The 18,165-nt window shown below is 40.2% G+C and overlaps 1 protein-coding gene across 1 annotated transcript in view; it reads right to left on the bottom strand.

The window, feature by feature from the left end:
- Positions 1 to 1,480: 1,480 nt before the first annotated feature.
- LOC145455789 (uncharacterized) overlaps positions 1,481 to 18,165 on the bottom strand; it is a 30,173-nt gene continuing 13,488 nt past the window's right edge. Inside the window, exons 5-9 of the mRNA XM_080333807.1 lie at positions 12,821 to 12,892; positions 9,329 to 9,426; positions 4,450 to 4,608; positions 3,270 to 3,475; positions 1,481 to 2,896 (exon numbers count right to left, since the gene is read on the bottom strand). Of these exons, the coding sequence (XP_080189933.1) occupies positions 2,841 to 2,896; positions 3,270 to 3,475; positions 4,450 to 4,608; positions 9,329 to 9,426; positions 12,821 to 12,892 (591 nt within the window). The 3' untranslated portion in view covers positions 1,481 to 2,840. The remainder of the gene's footprint in view (positions 2,897 to 3,269; positions 3,476 to 4,449; positions 4,609 to 9,328; positions 9,427 to 12,820; positions 12,893 to 18,165) is intronic.

The raw sequence follows: 18,165 nt of genomic DNA, 5'->3' as shown, positions 1-18,165 counted from the left end.
ACACTAGTTCACCCCAACGGTCTTCGGCCATGTTTTCCAGAAGAAAAAAAAAGAAAACAGCCGGAGAAATCTTATGAATTCTCATGATAAATCCATATATTCTGCGTGTCTCGCTTATTGGCTCCAGTACCCAACACAATTACCATGGATATGCAAAAACTATCGCAGTAGTTTTTGCAATAAATTAAATATATATTACATACATATTAACAGATAGCTCTGGCACAGTATCGACCCAAAATCATACCCTTTGCGGTCCATACTTTAATAAACCTGGAATGTATAAAAATTTGCGTTGCAGTAACTTGCATATGTGAGTCTGTAATGGTGGTATTTCCTAGTGCCTCACGCTAATCGAGCAGTTAGTACGAAAATATGACGATTCTTTAGCGAAAGAAAGCAGAAAGTCAATTTGACGTCATGTTTCCAGCCTGTCGCAGGCTCAGACGGGCTGGTATGCTGTATTGCTGTATGTCTGCCACTACACCAGCTTCCAAACCAGGCCTTGGTTACGTAATAATTATAGTGCGAGAATATTCACCACGGCTTTTGAGAGCTACAATTAGTGGTGCGTCGTATTCAGTTTTTACAATTACGTCGCAACTACAAACGTTACACTGCCCTTGAATTTCCTATTAGGTATATTTGAATTATTCCTCGTCAGAAAAATTAACAATCAATCACGATTTTCATTCGCACTATTCGCACCACCTTCGTCATTCGCACTTGATCTGGATTTTCATTCGCACCACCTTCGTCATTCGCACTGCAATTTTTTTCATTCGCACAAGTGCGAACCGTCACACAGGTTGAAAAGCACTGGACTGGACTATTCGGCACCCGGACATATCGATATCTAAAGCTTCGGCCAACATGTGTCAATCATTTTGTGACTAGGTTTCATCGTCGGCGGTCTTTCTGCGAGCGGCGCAAACGCAAGGTCGCATGTTGGACGACACTTTCTCTCGTAATTGCAAATATAGTTCAAGAGGGGGTAGCAATATTAAAAGCAAGAAACCGAGTGACAGCATATTGCGGAAAGCGGGAAATTTTTTTTTTACTTTAGATAAATCTACCGCAGAATATTCTGCTTTATTGTAATGTACGAAGATCTACCAAAAATGTGACTGGCCCATGTATCTGCCAATGCGTCGAAACTGACGTGTTGCGGCCAGACTAATCAAATTTTGGGATGGCCTCGTAAGTTCACAATCTGGTAAATCCATATTTGATGATATTACTAATTTCGATAATTACCTCGCGGGCCACTCAAAACCACCTCGCGGGTCACATTTGGCCCGCAGGTCGGCCGCCCCTGATTCTAATAGCACAGTGTGGCCGTTGCATTTCACGCGCAAATCAATATGACACGTATTTTAACCTAGCAATAAATACTTCGTTATCCGGGAGTGACATAGTGACATATATTGGTATACTTGTAAGGTGTTGCACACTTTTAAAGGAAATAATTGAGCATATGTACATCTGAGATATTGTATTTAACGCTGCTTGAACACCATACATTAAGACAGATTCATCTTCTTGTCATTGTGGTCTAATGTATCATGCGTATCTTACTTCCATTCTATTTTGTCATACCTTACCGTTTCCATAAGATGCCGCGATGGCTAGATATCAGACATTTCGATTAACATATACAATTCCTAAAAACATAATAGGAAATCGATTGCGGACTGTATAGAAAGAAAGACTGATATTCTTGACAGGAACATTCGGTTGCCGCTCGCCGGGTGGAACTCACTGTGATATTACGAATTTATAGTTGCTACGATAGACATAGCGGCGCTAACTGCAATGCGCGGAAAGGCACAAATTCGGGACCTTAAAAATAATAAACAACCCACACGCACACGTTCTCACCTAAAGAACGTAATATATTGACGGTACTAGTACCATATATTTGAAAACAGCAGTACGGTCTTGCTATATGCCCCAATAGACACAACTTCACCAATGGCTTGCGAATTCAAATCCTAGAATTCCTACATATGTGCTGAAGGCATATCTAGGCTCCTACTCGTCATCCGATCCGCGTAAGAGGTGCCTCAAAAAAGTTTAAAACGAAAGTAGGTCTTGCTATAAGGTGATAGATCAGGAATCATAGTAAAGAATATCAGACGCAAACGAGACACCATGGATACCAAAATAACAACAGCACGATTGGTGTGGAATCTCGTCCCGATGATTTCGGTATTTATGGGCTGTTATAGATAGCTAATCTCTGTATAATAGTGAAGCTAAAATAGAAAGCCGAATTCTCTAATGCGGTATTACAGTATGCATAGATTGATGGTTCAAATGTATACTGAATATTCAAGTCACAGACACGTCATACTTGACGGACTATGATGAACTATGATGGGCGCGATCACTTCACGCAAAAGGAAGCGTTGTGTCAATACAGCCAGCGTCAGCATTCTCACTTCCGTTGATAGTAGCACAGAGAATTAAAAATATTAAAAATATTAAAAATGATTTCATGGAACTTTCAGAAAATAAGTAAATTAATATTTACATCTACATAGAGATAATTCTGGACTTGAAAACTGCTAGAATTCATAATTCAAAATGCGAGTCTGATGAATATATTTTAGTTGGAATGTCGATCGACCCACATCCGACCTTTCCCGGTCTCTATCCTTTGATAGGTCCAAACCTCATTACTGTATGCGCATATTCGTACGTGTAAGTATGGAGGCACATTGTTGAGCGCGTGGTATATGAATCTTGGTCGGTTCATCCACAAAAGTGCGCATTAATTTGGGCGCACATCTCAGTAATGTACAGGAGTTTCAATGGTGGTCTTCGGGAGATGTAATTTATCGTTTCGACTTTCTTGCATTATATGGATCGTTGACGTAAATCATCTGGGTGTCTGAAAAACACATGTTGCAAGATGGTTATGCTGGAATTTCACATAGACTATACCGATGCCCCATTTGATAGGTTGGAAATTCGAGGTTAGATTCTACCTTAAGATCGAAGGAATTAAAGCCGTTATCGCATTCACAAATGGACTTGTAGTAGCAGTTAGATCCCAGGACATAATCGTAATCATATTCATCCGTTCAATTATTTCATTCTTTCGAAATACAAAATTCACAACGCAATACACAGTAGACAATATCATGTGCTGAACAGACAGGAGGATGACGAAACGACCAAGAACGATAATTCAGTACATAATCGGTTACGATCCGTTTTGTTCAACGACTTATAAAGATGAATAGATATTCAAGAGTAATTACCTCCAGGAGGAACGATGACTTTCTGATAAGCGTTTGACTCCAGCGTGACGCGGGCTGCCAGGCGGCGATATTTGTTATTGCTGCGCTTTTCGAAGAATGCGACGACCTCTTCCAGAGTGGCTAGCGGAGGGTGGGGGCCGTCTGCAAGGTTTATTTCATAGGTGCTGTACATTCCCGACCATTTCAGACGGAAATGATGGAATGTGCTGAAAAATAATACACCATTGTTTCAAGCAGGGTTGCATTTAAAACAAAAATCAATTTAAAACATTTTTTTTAAGCCATGACGTCACGAAAATTCAATTTTGACGTTATAGTGGACTGACATTGACAATATAGGGTAAAATAGCTCCTTTGACGAAATATCTGTAATAGTAATGTTGAACTGACTATTTTGAGGGTGTCAACCATCCCATATCGAATACGTCGGCTATATCGGATGGTAATTGTCCGTAGGCTCATACAACATGTTTTTTGGAAAGTATTTACACAATTATGGCATAATTTTACAACTTCAAGGGAAAGTGGTAAATGGAGAACAAATTAATAAAATACGGTGTACGCACAATCATGAAATTTTTCAATCATTAGAATTTGGAATCAGCGGGAAAAATGGCCAGCACATCAGAGGGGAATCAAATTAGGTACCGATGCAACTCAAGTAGAAATAGACGTAACTCCATAAATTTCAAAAGTATAGATACGTATTTCCAAGGCATTTCAAAACTAATTTGGGTAGAAGTATCAAGTAAAAGTTAAAGAACGTGCTGCTCAAATAGTACTTTTGGTATAGGGTTCGCATTAATTTAGCGGTTAATCAGTGGTCTTAATTTATTATCACTAGATGTATCTTTTCGAATAATGCAAATGATTGGTGACATTTCAAATTGTTGCAAAATTGGAAATATATTCTTTACCGCGGTACAGGGAATAAAGTAGGAGTGGAAGTAGTGTAAAATAGCCATCTGTGCAAATACCGCCAGTAGGCACCACCTACTTGAGTAGTCAGATAAATAGAAGCACTTAGCTATTGACCACCCCTATGAGTATATTGCGTAAATTAATGAAATTACAGGTATCGATTTCTGACGCACCCATAAAGGCTTTGATTGCTCACCTCAGCATCGAATGTTTACAAAATTTCACGAAATTACAGGTCATGGTACCATGTCAAACTCACCACTGCCCGTTTTTCCTAGACACGGCCGACACTGCATGGTCCCAGTCATCCGCTGGGTTTTCGGTGGACCTTTTGCGGACCATAAGATTGCCTTCGTTCGTTGCGATTGACAGTATGTCCTCCGCATCTTTGCGATGCTTCACTTCCGGATAATACCACCTGAAAGGATTGTATATATATGGTTCGGGCTGCAGAAGGAATGTATGGCACGACGCACGGCATAATGGATATCGAACATTCGCAGATATAACTCAGGTGAATCAGTTTGCATGACCGGTTTCAAAAGATCGCATATGTCCGGGTCATGTTTAGACAAAAGGACATGGCGATGTATGAATGAGGTATAGCGCAACGTTAGTTCGTGAGAAAATAATGTCATTTCTCATTTGTCTTTGGTCCAGCGGTTCCCAACATAGTCGATTTTTTGCACGTGAAGACGGTTTATTCTGCATGACGCAAAAGCTCAACTAAACGGAAAGTAGACGCGGAATCCTGTTTCACGAGCACATACTCGGAAATGTCACCCTTTGTTTTTGTCAATTCACCAGTGATCAGAGTTAGGTGTATAAATTTCCCGTTATATGTCTTCTTTCTCGGATCCGTAAATTGAGGTGGGGATTTGTGTCGAGCTAGATAAGGGGGCGGTGTGTCGAAAAGGGGTGGGAACCAGTGGTGTAGCAGCCACCTGGCGGTTCTGGCTCTGCGCCAGGGGCGGCAGGCTCCAAGGGGGCGGCAAAATGAGGCTGCACAGTGCACAGTTCACACCAATTCTTTAATTATGTATTATAGTGGTCCCCACCGTAAATACTATTTTATTCAAATCCAAATTTTTCGACGGCAATAACTCCGCTTCCACTGTCTGGAATTTAACAAAATTTGTTGAACATCGTTTCTATAGACAACCTAACACTTTCATGGGGTAAACAGAAAATTTTCAAATTTTTTGTTATTTATTTTTATATAATGAATAGAAACTTTCCTCTCCTGTAGCAATGCGGCTACTGGTTGGAATTGTACCAAATTTGGTGTGTAGGCTTAAATTAAGCAACCTAACAATTTTATCAAGTAGCCAGTGCGATTTGAGAAAAAAAGTCATTTTTGAAGAGCCCTAGTGCACAGTGTACACTACACAGCTGGCTAAAAGCAGCGTAATTGGTAGTCCTATATACAGGGTTGCCATCGACATGGACCCAAAAATAAGGACAGTCGAAAAATTAGAGTGGCATTAAAAAGCGTTTTCGTACATACTGTGTATTTATACGAGGCGTGGCATATCATTTTCCATACTTTCGCCAGAAACAATCTGCTCCAGCAACTCCTTGTTATCAGAAAGTGCTTCATTGATCTTACGACCGCCCAGGTCTAGGTTTAGCTTTACTCAGGGTGGAAACAGCACTTTGTCACCCCCCTAAAAAAGCAATACGATAGTCTTGGGCCCCCATAGGAAGATAAACCAAACGTCTTCCCCTCGCTGTGATTGGAGGCGTCAACCAATATGGATAAAGGCTGTACACCAAGTTCAGACAAAATCATTTTTGAGTGTGGAGCAAGATCTCCAGTAACAATGCTTGTAGTCTTGGTCCTGGCCGAAGCAAACTCATTGCGATGCTAGAATCGGGGAATATTGCGATGTGCAATTGTTGGTGAGGAAAGATTGCTGGTTTTTGTCAGCATAGAATGCCCCAGGTATCCTCAGCAGCAGCTGACACACTTCTTGTGTTTTGGGGTATCAATATAAGTTGAAATAGCGGTCTTTTTCATATGGCCTCCAGGTCAATGTCACTATTACAGATATTGCAACACGGATACCAGAGGAAAATGATCGAAGTTCAGTAGTTGTTGAAAATAAGACAAAATAAGGACGCAAGTCGAAAACAAGGACATTTCTTAGAAATATGGACAGTTGAGTTTTCTAAGACGTGGCTCTTCAAAATAAGGACAAATCTTAGAAATAAGGACGGTATGGCAACCCTACCTATATAACTGGCGTCCCGGGAGCTTAATCAGACTGGCCTCAATCGAAAGCTAGTGTCGCGCTGATTTGGAATATGTTAACATGACAATGGAACCACTCCTAACAATCGGAACACAATGACCAATCGACCATGATAATGGAAATTATATCGAGCGATTATTCCGAAAATTGCCGATTTTCAAACCAGGATTTAAATTGTATTTTCGGAATCAGGGCAACGATAGCTTTCGATTACGATCAGTATTGTTAAATTTGACCGCACGGAGGGCCTGGCCAACTATAGGATGACCATGGCCAATTATGCTGCTTTTAACTGTCTCATCAGTAGTGTCTGGGTAGTGGGTATTCAAGTGTGACAACTAAGTTGCCCACCTATCCGTAGGTTAGTGATCTATACTTTGGGTTACGATTGGGGTTTGGCAAAATAGAGTACCTGAGTGATTCGATTCTGAATCACTTATTAATAATAATATGCTTCGAGTCGAGTCGAGTCAACTCGAGTTGAGTATTCCAATATCCCTCTATATGAGGTCAAAACAGAATGCCATATGTCACAGTTAAAACATGTACCTTTTATCCCACCACAAAGAATATAATGCCTGTTATACATCACATTAAGGATACTTTGGTATTTTTTCGACCATACTGATTTCGTTGCATTTTGTGACAATGTTGAGGGGTGATCATGACTTCTGAAATGTGGTATTTCCACTAAACTTAATAACTTTTGCACTACATGTTTTGTATGCTGCGATACGGCCAATCAATGTTTCAAGGCTTCCACAGTGGAAAACAGTATCGAAACTATAATTAGCGTTGATAAATTAACATCAATGGCGAGGAGCGTATAATTTCAGTACTCGAAAAAAATCGTCTTTTACTACTCGACTTGAATCATCAGATTGGAGTACTCGAATCATTGTGCCCAGCCCTAGTTACGATTTGGTACAGCAGACCGACATAGCTGTGAAGGTAAACCGGTCCTAGGAACTGTATAAGTTGGTTATAATTGTCAGATTGACAGATTGGGCTTAAATTTATACAAGTGTTAATTAAGACTCGAAAATGAAATACATTCGTTCGCTATTTCTTGTTTTTATTATTTTTGGCGTTATTAACGTTGAGACGGTGAGGCTGAGACGCGGCATATTATTTGTAATATATTTTTTGAAAAGATTGCTTGAACATGAATCTATGTAGAAATTTGCTGCGGTCTACTGAGGGGGGCGGCATTTTAAGCGAGAGCCCGGGGCGGCAGCACATGCTGCTACGCCAGTGGTGGGAACCACTGCTCTTGTCGGCTCGAAGTGATATGAGCTAGATCATGACAGATATCAGGATTCAGAGTCGATATCAATGTACGATGTGTTTGCCGACAATGCCAATATATCTGAATGGGCCGTGGAACATAAGAGTTACATGAGTCAGTTTCATGGGTTCCGTAGAGGTCAACAGACGCACACATATGATTTGTGATTTGTCTTGGCCATCATTGCTAGAAGGTATAGTGTGATCGTGAGGTTCACATTTGCGCTCGGTGCATGAACCTCAGAAATTTGGAGGTTCGCGTTCGCAATCGACCCTTGGTAGGTTCTGCATTGTGAACCTATTTCATCTGTTACAGTTTTTCACGTCATTAGTACATATTTGGTTGCAATTCTTTCTATTTAAACGTCGAACCGCTATCTGCATGGCGCTGCCAGCGTGAAAAGAAATTCAGCATTGAATGAGCATGTATTTTACCGTATTCTGGTACGGTAAATACGGGTATGTTGCGAACAATGCAATTAAACCTCGTTTCAGTCTTATATATGTCCGTATAAATTAGCATAGCCATCGCATTACCAGCTTACTTTGTTTACAAAAGCAAGTTTTTTGTAAGTGTGCCGCGAGCGTCACACGCCAAAAAAGTGTGGAAACCACTGCTTCAAGTATAGTCGATCGAAGGTGGGTACTTTAGAAATTGACGGGTGTACATTCACAATTTTAGCAAAATGATCAACTGTCACTACAAACTTTGAAATTATACTCAGTTACCTTGATACAGGGGCTAGTTCACGCAGCCGTTATGATAATCTCTTCCTGATGGAAACATATCACAAAACTACTTTCTACTTCACAGAAGCCAAAGTCTAAAATTTAATTAATTTTGCCTAAAACACTGTTAAGTACAGAAGTGGAAGTAGTCAAAAAGCACAACCACTCGAGTAGGCAGTGCAAATACGCGAAACCTACTTGTCAACTACGAAGAAGTAGAAGTACCTCGTAACTGACAACCACTGGATATATACATCATATATTAAGAATAACACTCCAGCTAAGTATGAAGCTAGTTCTGCTGCCCGACTGGCATGTATCCATAAATCTGGAAACACGCCTTTACAGTGTGAACTGTGCTATGGTCCTTCTAAATCGATTCAACAATGCAGAAATTTGGAGCTTGACGTCATCAGAATGGCCAACATATATTGACCGGAGTTGATCGATACCGGCAATTATTTCCATGGCGAAATATATCGGCCTGGATAAACTAAGTGAACGCTATAGATCCGCAATACCACGCGCGGACAGACCGCGAAACGACATCGACGAAACTTCCCGCAATCCATACACAGTACACACACAGGTAGTACGGACGATAAGTAGACTATGAGATGAACAATTTTCCCGATGTTGTCTGGGCTAATACGCTGTTCCTCTGTTCAAACACGAACAACCGCTTGACATTAAGAAGTAATCAGTCATGAGCGGGCTTGGAATGTCGATCGAGCAAAGTCCACATTTACACGACGACAATTCGTCGCGAGGTGCAGATACGGCAATACACGGAAGGCAATTTGCGTTGTACCATTTGCGTCTTGTCCGTCTACAAAAATGAACGGCGGATGAACCAAATTTACTTACGCTACGGACGAGCTTTCTTCTACTTGGTTCATTTTTTCATAATCGCCATTCGGCAGGTGCATGTCTTGCCGCATACGGGGTTGGGCAAGCTGCTGTTCCTAAGAAAGGAATGCAATGTTTGTGAATTGGGTTACAATTGTGACGGCGTCGGTAAAAAACAAACGATATTGTGAAATGAAGCTTTTTAACATCACCCGTGAGTCTGACCATCGTGCCCCTAAACAAGGCCTACCATATTATCATGTCCGAAAAAAGCGGAAACCATTTTGGCGGCCAGTTGGGTAGTTACAGTCAGAGAAGTTGTAATAACTGACATAAAAACATTAAATTTGAACAGTTTATTCGGATCTGGTAGACATTGGGAGAGTAGACCTTTTTATAGTCAACACATCGTAAAAAGGTCGACGAAAAAACGGTATCCACTCGTGGTTGACCTCTTTTTAATCATCAGTGTATAATACGTATCGCCGAAAAGTATGGTTGAATGTGTAAGCAGCTGACGACATGGGGAAAAAAAAGAAAAAATTTGGGCATCCTCGGAGGACAATTTATTTTTCTTGAAAAAGAGGAGAAATCCTCCTGAAAGAGGACATATGGTGCCCCTCTCAACTGGCTGTGAATACCAATCTAACTATACAGTATACCCGGATCTTGTCGACATATTTTCATCGATCGTTTTGTCGCTAGTGATTGTGAAACATGCTCCATATTTGCCTAGGCCTAAGGATCTGTGTATTCTTCTCAAGTGAGGCATATCAGTTGATCTTAAAGTTTCACAGCTAGGATGGACCATTAACTCGGAATTTTTCTTTCTACCCGAGCGACAATCTCACGCCGTCAACGCGTACCGCATTCGTCAGCGTTGCCAGAATGTAAATTTGAATGGAGTGAAGATTTTGAAGTATTAATTGACGTCAAAATATCGATTTCGCAAATCCGCGTCTTTCGTGCCTCTTGAATACGCCACTGACCTCGCTCTATAGTTGAAACATCAAGGCCTAATGGCTACTTATAGCCCGATATTGTCAAGTTTCAATATCCCGTGTCAGTAATTTTGCATGCCTGTTGTGTACATGCGTTTATGGTTATGCACATCACTTTCTCTATCCATCCCGATTTACAGGAAGTTCATTCACGCCCCTTGGTGGGAATTATTACTATGCTGAACATGACTTGAAGCACAATGTTTTCAGACGAGGGTCACCTCACCAAGTAACAAGGGTATCGTAGAGAGGAATGTTGATTTGTGACTCACACGGACTCTTCTGGTGTCTGATTAGGTACGACCCTTTATATCTATATGTACTTGTGCCGGACTGACATATAATCGGATCATGGACGCTTGATTTACAAATGGTCTCATTTAGTATTAGATCTATTTACATTGCCTACTCCCGGCGTGATCGTAATTGGTAACTCCACAGTGTTTATTCTGCTGAGCGGGGCCATTGCAATAAATATATTGCTGCGTCCCTTCTGTTCCAAGAATCAATTTGCTGAGTCACAATAATCGGCATGTTTGCTACTTGCAGTCGTCTCTCGTAAAGAGTTGATCACGGCCGTGTGACAGGTTGCGTAGTATACGGTGTTTGCTATATATTATGTCCCATGAGTCCCATATACTGCATGCTCCGTCTGTACATTATCTCAGAATGACCAGTTGATATTGTGAGATAGGATATGATGTAACATGCAAGTCAATGTGTGTCAGCTATTCAAGTAAGTCAATGTGTGATCGATGCTCAAGCCACTAATTAACCAATACTGTATGTAGGGTTGCATTTTAAACAAATGGTTGTTTAAAACAATTTGTTTTAAACAGTGTTTTAAACAGTGTTTTAAATGAAGGCATTTAATAAAATTAGCTTTTTCAAGTTGTAAAATCATGCCATAATTGTGTAAATACTCTCCGAAACATGTTGTATGAGCCAACGGACATTTACCACCCGATATAGCCGATATACACGATATGGGATGGTTGCAACCCTCAAAATATTCGGTTCAGCAGCTATAGTACGTAGATATTTCGTCAAAGGAGTTATATTGACCCTATATCTTGAATTGTCAATGTCAATCCACTATCACGTCACAATTGAATATTCGTGGCGTCATCGCCTAAAAAACAAAAACAATAAAAAACATGTTTTAAACAAGGGCCTTATGTTTGTTTTAAATGCAACCCTAGTTGTATGCGATGTTGTCACTATCCAGTTGTGCACGGTATGCGAGACAGCGAGAGTAAGACATGCATTGGTCACGTCTTCAGATCTTGCATGGTTTCCTCAATTCTAAGCTTGATTACGAAATCGAATAATATACTTTCCTGTATTAGATCAAAACCGATCAAGAGTCAGCTAGGGATGGAAACTAGGTGCTACTATACTGGTATCGTGTGCATAAACCTGTGACAGAAAGTCCTTCTCAAAGTTCAATGTATCATCGTACATTAGATCTGGTGATTTGAAAGGCAATACACACTTCGCGAAAAGGGTGTTTATTAACGCCCTAACGGTGGTACACGCAAATAGAAACTACTTGAGAAGTGAACTCAAAAACCCTGGGGTCGAATATTTCACCGGAATGGTAAGCAACGGAAGAGCATTTCCTTCTTTGTGTGTTTCCAATTTCAGGTAATCTGAAGTTATCAATTATCAAGCGGCGTTTTTCTTTCTATGTGTATATTTAATAGCAGGTCTGGTTCATTTGGTTATTTCGTGGAAGAGTCGGTTGTGATTGATTCATGGTTTAAACCACTGGTTCTCAACCTTTTTATCTTCACGGATCCCCTTTGCTCCATCACGGATCCCCGCGGACCCCCCAAGTTTTTCTTCAAATTTAGCTCAATTATCGTACAACCGTTAGCTGTATTGCGCAAATTTGTACTGTAGGGTAGTGATGAACAGCAATCAAATGGCTAGTCTTGAAATTAACATCATACTATATATGTAGAAACCGGGAAAACTTTTATTATTTTAAAGCGAATTCTGTAGCTGCATTTCTTGAAATACCCGGTCGAGTCTAAAATGGTAATTAAAATGAGTTTGCACAGTAGAATATTTCATCTCAGGTGCCCATTCTGTTTATGTGGGTCCCGAAGTTTTAGCGGTTATGGAACGAAACTGTCTCGTGATTTCTCTAATTAAAGAAAATACAAATTAGGTATATCAAACATTTTGCGAAATTTTGGAGGCTTCTCGGACCCCCAGGAGTCAGCGGATCCCCGGTTGAGGACCACTGTTGAAACTTTTATTTATACCGCGGTATAATTCTGTGGTAGGTTCCATTCTCGCATACCAACTGTAGTATGTGAATACACACTCTTTTCACCAATATGTATGGCTAATGTCGCATACTTGTGTACTGTTATTTCTGCACCTATAATTATTTCATGTTTCACTTCTAATATCGCGGAATAATACTGCCGTACAGTTAACACTGCTCATAACACAACAACATAACTTATAGATAATATGTAACTTGCATAATGCTTACGTGCTGAATTATATCTTCCAGTTGCTGTATTTGCCCTGGCAAGAGATGTTCCGCTGTCTCTGGCAATGTTTCCTAAATAGATCACATGGGCGTGAACAGGAACTGCATAAAAACACACTCACACGAATTGTGAATAAGTGTTGAGATGACTCGAGTCATGACCTGACTAGTCAGGTTTTTTGAATGACTTGACTTGATTTGACCAATTCCAATACCGTTGAAGTTTTGGATTAGCGACGACATGGTATATGGAAACGGTGCGAATTATGCTTTACTGCCGTTATAATGTACCTGACTGCAACATAAATATCTATAGAACCAGGCAGAAATTTACTCAACAAGTAACCTTTTTGTGACAGTATAGCTGAGGCACCACGCAATTAAATATCGGTGTATCGCATCACATATGTCCGAATCTATCTCCAGTGGTCGGGAACCTTTTTCGTCTGAAGAGCCATCTTAGCCCTATATTTTCCATTTTAACTCACAAAGAGCCATACATGTCAATCAATTGTTACGTCACAATTGACAATTCGTGACGTCATCGTAGTACAAATTCGTACTCACTACATAGGATTAGTCGTACGCGCCATATTTGTTCTGAGTAGTATAGTCGATCGGTCGTGAGGTGGGTGGGGTGCTTATGGGCGCGGTCGCATGCGGCTGGAAAACCGGGGGTGGCATGCGGCTCTTATTTCTTATGGGTGCGGTGGCATGCGGCTATTGCGTCTTATGGGTGCGGTGGCAAGCGGCTCTTATTTCTTATGGCGGTGGTCGCATGCGGCTGGGAAACCCGGGGTGGCAAGCGGCTCTTTTGTCTTATGGCGGCGGTGGCATGCGGCTATTGTGTCTTGTGGTCGCACGGTAACCCTTTTTAGCATAGGGATAGCTCGCACGCGGTTTCGTTGTTGGCATGTCGTACTTCGTGTTGAATATGTATCAAGTAAATAGTCATGTGATTGGTCCTTAGGTAATGTGTATATTCCAAATTACGGCGAGTACGACAATGATATATCGTTATTCTTATGGACGCGGCGATGATTCGTACTTTCAGGCATCTCTCACGCGGTGTTGAATACGAGTCGCCAACAATAACCGCGCAAACGGAAACGTGGTTTGTCGTGAGGATTAAGCAGTGCGACCTATATTTCGAATGACCTGTGCGCTGAATTATTTCTCGTCCAGCCGCTACTATCGATTATTACACTATTCCAACACGAAACCCGGGGTGGCGAGCGGCACTTATTTCTTATGGCGGCGGGTCTTATTTCTTATGGGTGCGGTCGTGATTCGTACTTTCGGTATAGACTGCGGGCGGCATGTCGTACTTTCAGCAAAAAAGGTGTGAAATAGTTTGCCAAGTCTAGGAATCACTTGCGAGGTAATATTTTGGTATTTAGTTTACCACAGAGCCGGCGTAGACGGCGATTCGAATATCAACAATAACAACGCTCACGAATTAACACTTCAAATAGCTGTGAAATAGTTTGCAAAACCCCGCGATCGCTGACAAGATAATGTCTCGGTCATAACCATCTTTCACGACTTGGTGTCATAACCATACCGATCGCTCACGCGGTGAAATTTTAGTAATCAGTTTGTCACAGTACTTGATATCGCTGGTAAGATTTAACAAGTAACGAATAACAGACCGCGGTAACTTGAATAGCGACAAATTGTCACTTATTTCCGCTCTAACTCTAATCCTTTGTGAAGTGAACGCTTATTCAAAAGGGTGTGATATAATTTTAAAATCCAACGACCACTCACCGGATAATACTTCAGACGTAGCAATTCCGCATACCCGCCTACAAGGTAATATTTTGGTAATTAGTTTGTCACAGAACCGTCGCAGGCGGTGATTGGAAAACCGACAATTTGTCACTCGCCCGCGATCGCTATATGTTTCACGCCTCCAGAATAGTGGCTGACTTTAGTTGCGTGATAAGATCCATGAAAATATTCAATCAATGTGTTAGTTTATCAACTTGAAATGAAACTCACTACACAAATCAAGTCGATTCGTATCTGAATGTTTTAAATCGATACAACTCTAATCCTTTGACAAATCCCTTACCGCGTTTTTGTTGAATCGAACGTAACCCGAAGATTACTGACGCCGACTTTCAGCCGCATCGAATTATTCGCACATTCCACGCCACTGTTTTTACACTTATAGAATCAATACCAACTATAACTCTACAAGAATCAAGAATCACAAGTATGTGCATTACACAGTTATTGTCTTTATTAACTTGAAATCAAACACTTAACAAAAACACACAACTAATCATTTGGCAACTCTAGCATTACCAAAAAATTCCAGTATTGTTGATTGAAAATCCTTGAGTCATTATTATCAAAAATGTTATAGTACCGCATCGGAATCCATTCGCGGGATGTACTAAAGTTAAATCCAGATAATCCAAAATGAAATATTCGGACTTTGACATAGTCTGAATTGAAATATATTGACAAGCATGACTACCAACTTTGATCCAGTCACATTTCAAGATCATACTTTGAAACAATCCTTGAAACTTACAACTCTATTCACGACTGAGTTTTCCGTTTATCAAATAGAGTTTCAGTAAATACTATCGCGATATTTTAATGTGTTACTACACACAATAGAATCAATCAATGAAATAGCACCTGTTGTAAATATTTCTAACTTGACAACCACTTGTGCGTACCGCGATCGACTTGCGACGCGATGAGTTAAATCGGAATATTTCAATCTATTTGTCGAAACCTTGAACAAACTATCAGGTTATTTTTTGTTGTAATCGAGTGAACGGAAATAGTATTACGTCTCAACATTTTAGCATCTTCCCATAAACAAAAGAGTAAAATACAAAAAACCTTGTCAATTCAATCCGTTTGTAACTTACCCAACCAACTCAACAGTATCCTTACGAAAAGTAGACAAGACTACGCGAGTAATCACTACAATCCAAAATCCATAGCAAGTTCGGTTGTATTCATATCCCTACGGCGCGTCTTTTGTTTTTCAACTGTAAAAGTCGTTACTATTTTGCAAGACAAAGTAATTACTACTTGATATATTTTATAAACCAAAGTAAATACTACTCGGTGTGTGGTTTGAGATTAACATATTACATTTGAGTATACCGGATTTGAATGCCTGACCAACGTAGTTGAGAATTCATTTCTTACAATCAAACGCCGGTTTTATATTGAAAGGTATCATACTGTAAACATAAGGATTGACACATTGATTTGATATATGAGATTTTGTAATGCTCGACCACGACTTGATTATTAAATTATTCACATTCTTGCGTGCGGGTGAGGGTGAGACAAGGGGGAATCCCCCAAAACATGCCCTATCGCTCAACCGGTGCCTTGTGGGTATAGTGATCGCTGATGAGGTGACGTCTCACCCTCACCCGCACGCAAGAATGTGAACACAAGATACCTACCCAAGTAAAAATATCATTCTGGTTTGAACAACTGACGTTTACCTGTGTAAAATTATCATTTTCACTTGGAGGTCCACCGTTACCTAACTAAAATACCATTGTCCTTTGGAGATTTATCGTTTACCCAGTGTAACAATCCCCTTTTCACTTGGAAATCTATTTTTGGCCTGAATAACAAACCCCTTTTCACTTGGAAATCTATTTTTGCCCTGGATAACAAACCTTTTTCATTTGGAAATATATTTTTTCTCTTGGTAACAAACCTTTTTCACTTGGAAATATATTTTTTCTCTGGGTAACAAACCTTTTTCACTTGGAAATATATTTTTTCTCTGAGTAACAAACCTTTTTCACTTGGAAATATATTTTTTCTCTTGGTAATAAACCTTTTTCACTTGGAAATATATTTTTTCTCTGAGTAACAAACCTTTTTCACTTGGGAATATATTTTTTCTCTGGTTAACAAACCTTTTTCACTTGGAAATATATTTTTTCTCTGGGTAACAAACCTTTTTCACTTGGAAATATATTTTTTCCCCGGGTAACAAACCTTTTTCCCTGAGCAACAAACCTTTTTCACTTGCAAATATATTTTTTCCTGGGTAACAAACCTTTTTCACTTGGAAATATATTTTTTTCCCTGGGTAACAAACCTTTTTCGCTTGGAAATATATTTTTCCCTGGGTTACAAACCTTTTTCACTTGGTGATCCGTCGTTTACCTGAGTAAAAATATCATTTTCCTTTGGGGATCTGGCGTTTACCCAGTGTAACAATACATTTTCTCTTGGTCATCTAGCTTTTCCTAGAGTAACAAAACCATTTTCATTTTGAAATCTGACAACCACACCGACAATTTGATATTTTTGTATTTTCTTACAGCGAACAGCGACAAAATATACACCAACAACGACTCCGATACATTTGTCTCATCAAATATTCACTTGTGTTGGTGCATCCCATCAAAATCGTCGGTTACCCACATGCAATGCGCTCTTGTACACAGAAATGCATGTTTTGGAAAATTGGACAATAGGCTTCGATAGTTCTGTGATGTCCGGGTTCGTGCTTTGGATTTTCCAGAGTCAAAATGTCTGAATAAAACACCTCCTTGACGATGGTTGGTATGTGGATAACGGTGTTCGGAAAACGGTTGGATTTATGTCACCCATCGCGATAACAATTCCAGGTCGAGTTTTCCCCCGCGCGTTTACTATATTGTGTCTTTATTGGTCAATGTATGTCTCGACATTCAGTTTGAAATCGGAAACCCTGATAAGTATGTAACCGGATCCGGATATCAACTCTGAATCGATAAACCAATGAACAATATTCAAAGTAAACATGTTACACCCTGTGTTCCCACGAAAAAATACCATCCAGACATACGTCGCGCTTGTTTGCCCACATCAGTATACGCGTAAATGGAGGTGTGTGACATTGCATGCAATGTGTTGGTATACAAACATCGATCCACAGACATTATCATAGCCGGTAGTTTTGATGTAGATCGAATGTCATCACACCCGATAACAATGTCATACCAATAAGCCACATTGCAATGACTCTGAGTCAATCTGAAGCGTGACATACAGACACACGAACATCGATCCACAGACATTATCATAGCCGGTAGTTTTGATGTAGATCGAATGTCATCACACCCGATAACAATGTCATACCAATAAGCCACATTGCAATGACTCTGAGTCAATCTGAAGCGTGACATACAGACACACGAACATCGAACCGTAACATGGGTTATTCGCACGACGGTGAAAGTGAACTACACAGCATATACCAATAGAGCGTTCACAGTCGAATATGCGAACCACACACAATCACATACCCTGGTTTTTGTTGGATATGTACGAAACCAATAAATCGATACATTTCTGTT

Source organism: Botryllus schlosseri, chromosome 14, assembly GCF_051294905.1.
Source record: "Botryllus schlosseri isolate E-star chromosome 14, Bs_hap1, whole genome shotgun sequence".
Taxonomy (NCBI): Eukaryota; Metazoa; Chordata; class Ascidiacea; order Stolidobranchia; family Styelidae; genus Botryllus; species Botryllus schlosseri.
This window is presented reverse-complemented; position numbering and strand designations above follow the sequence as displayed.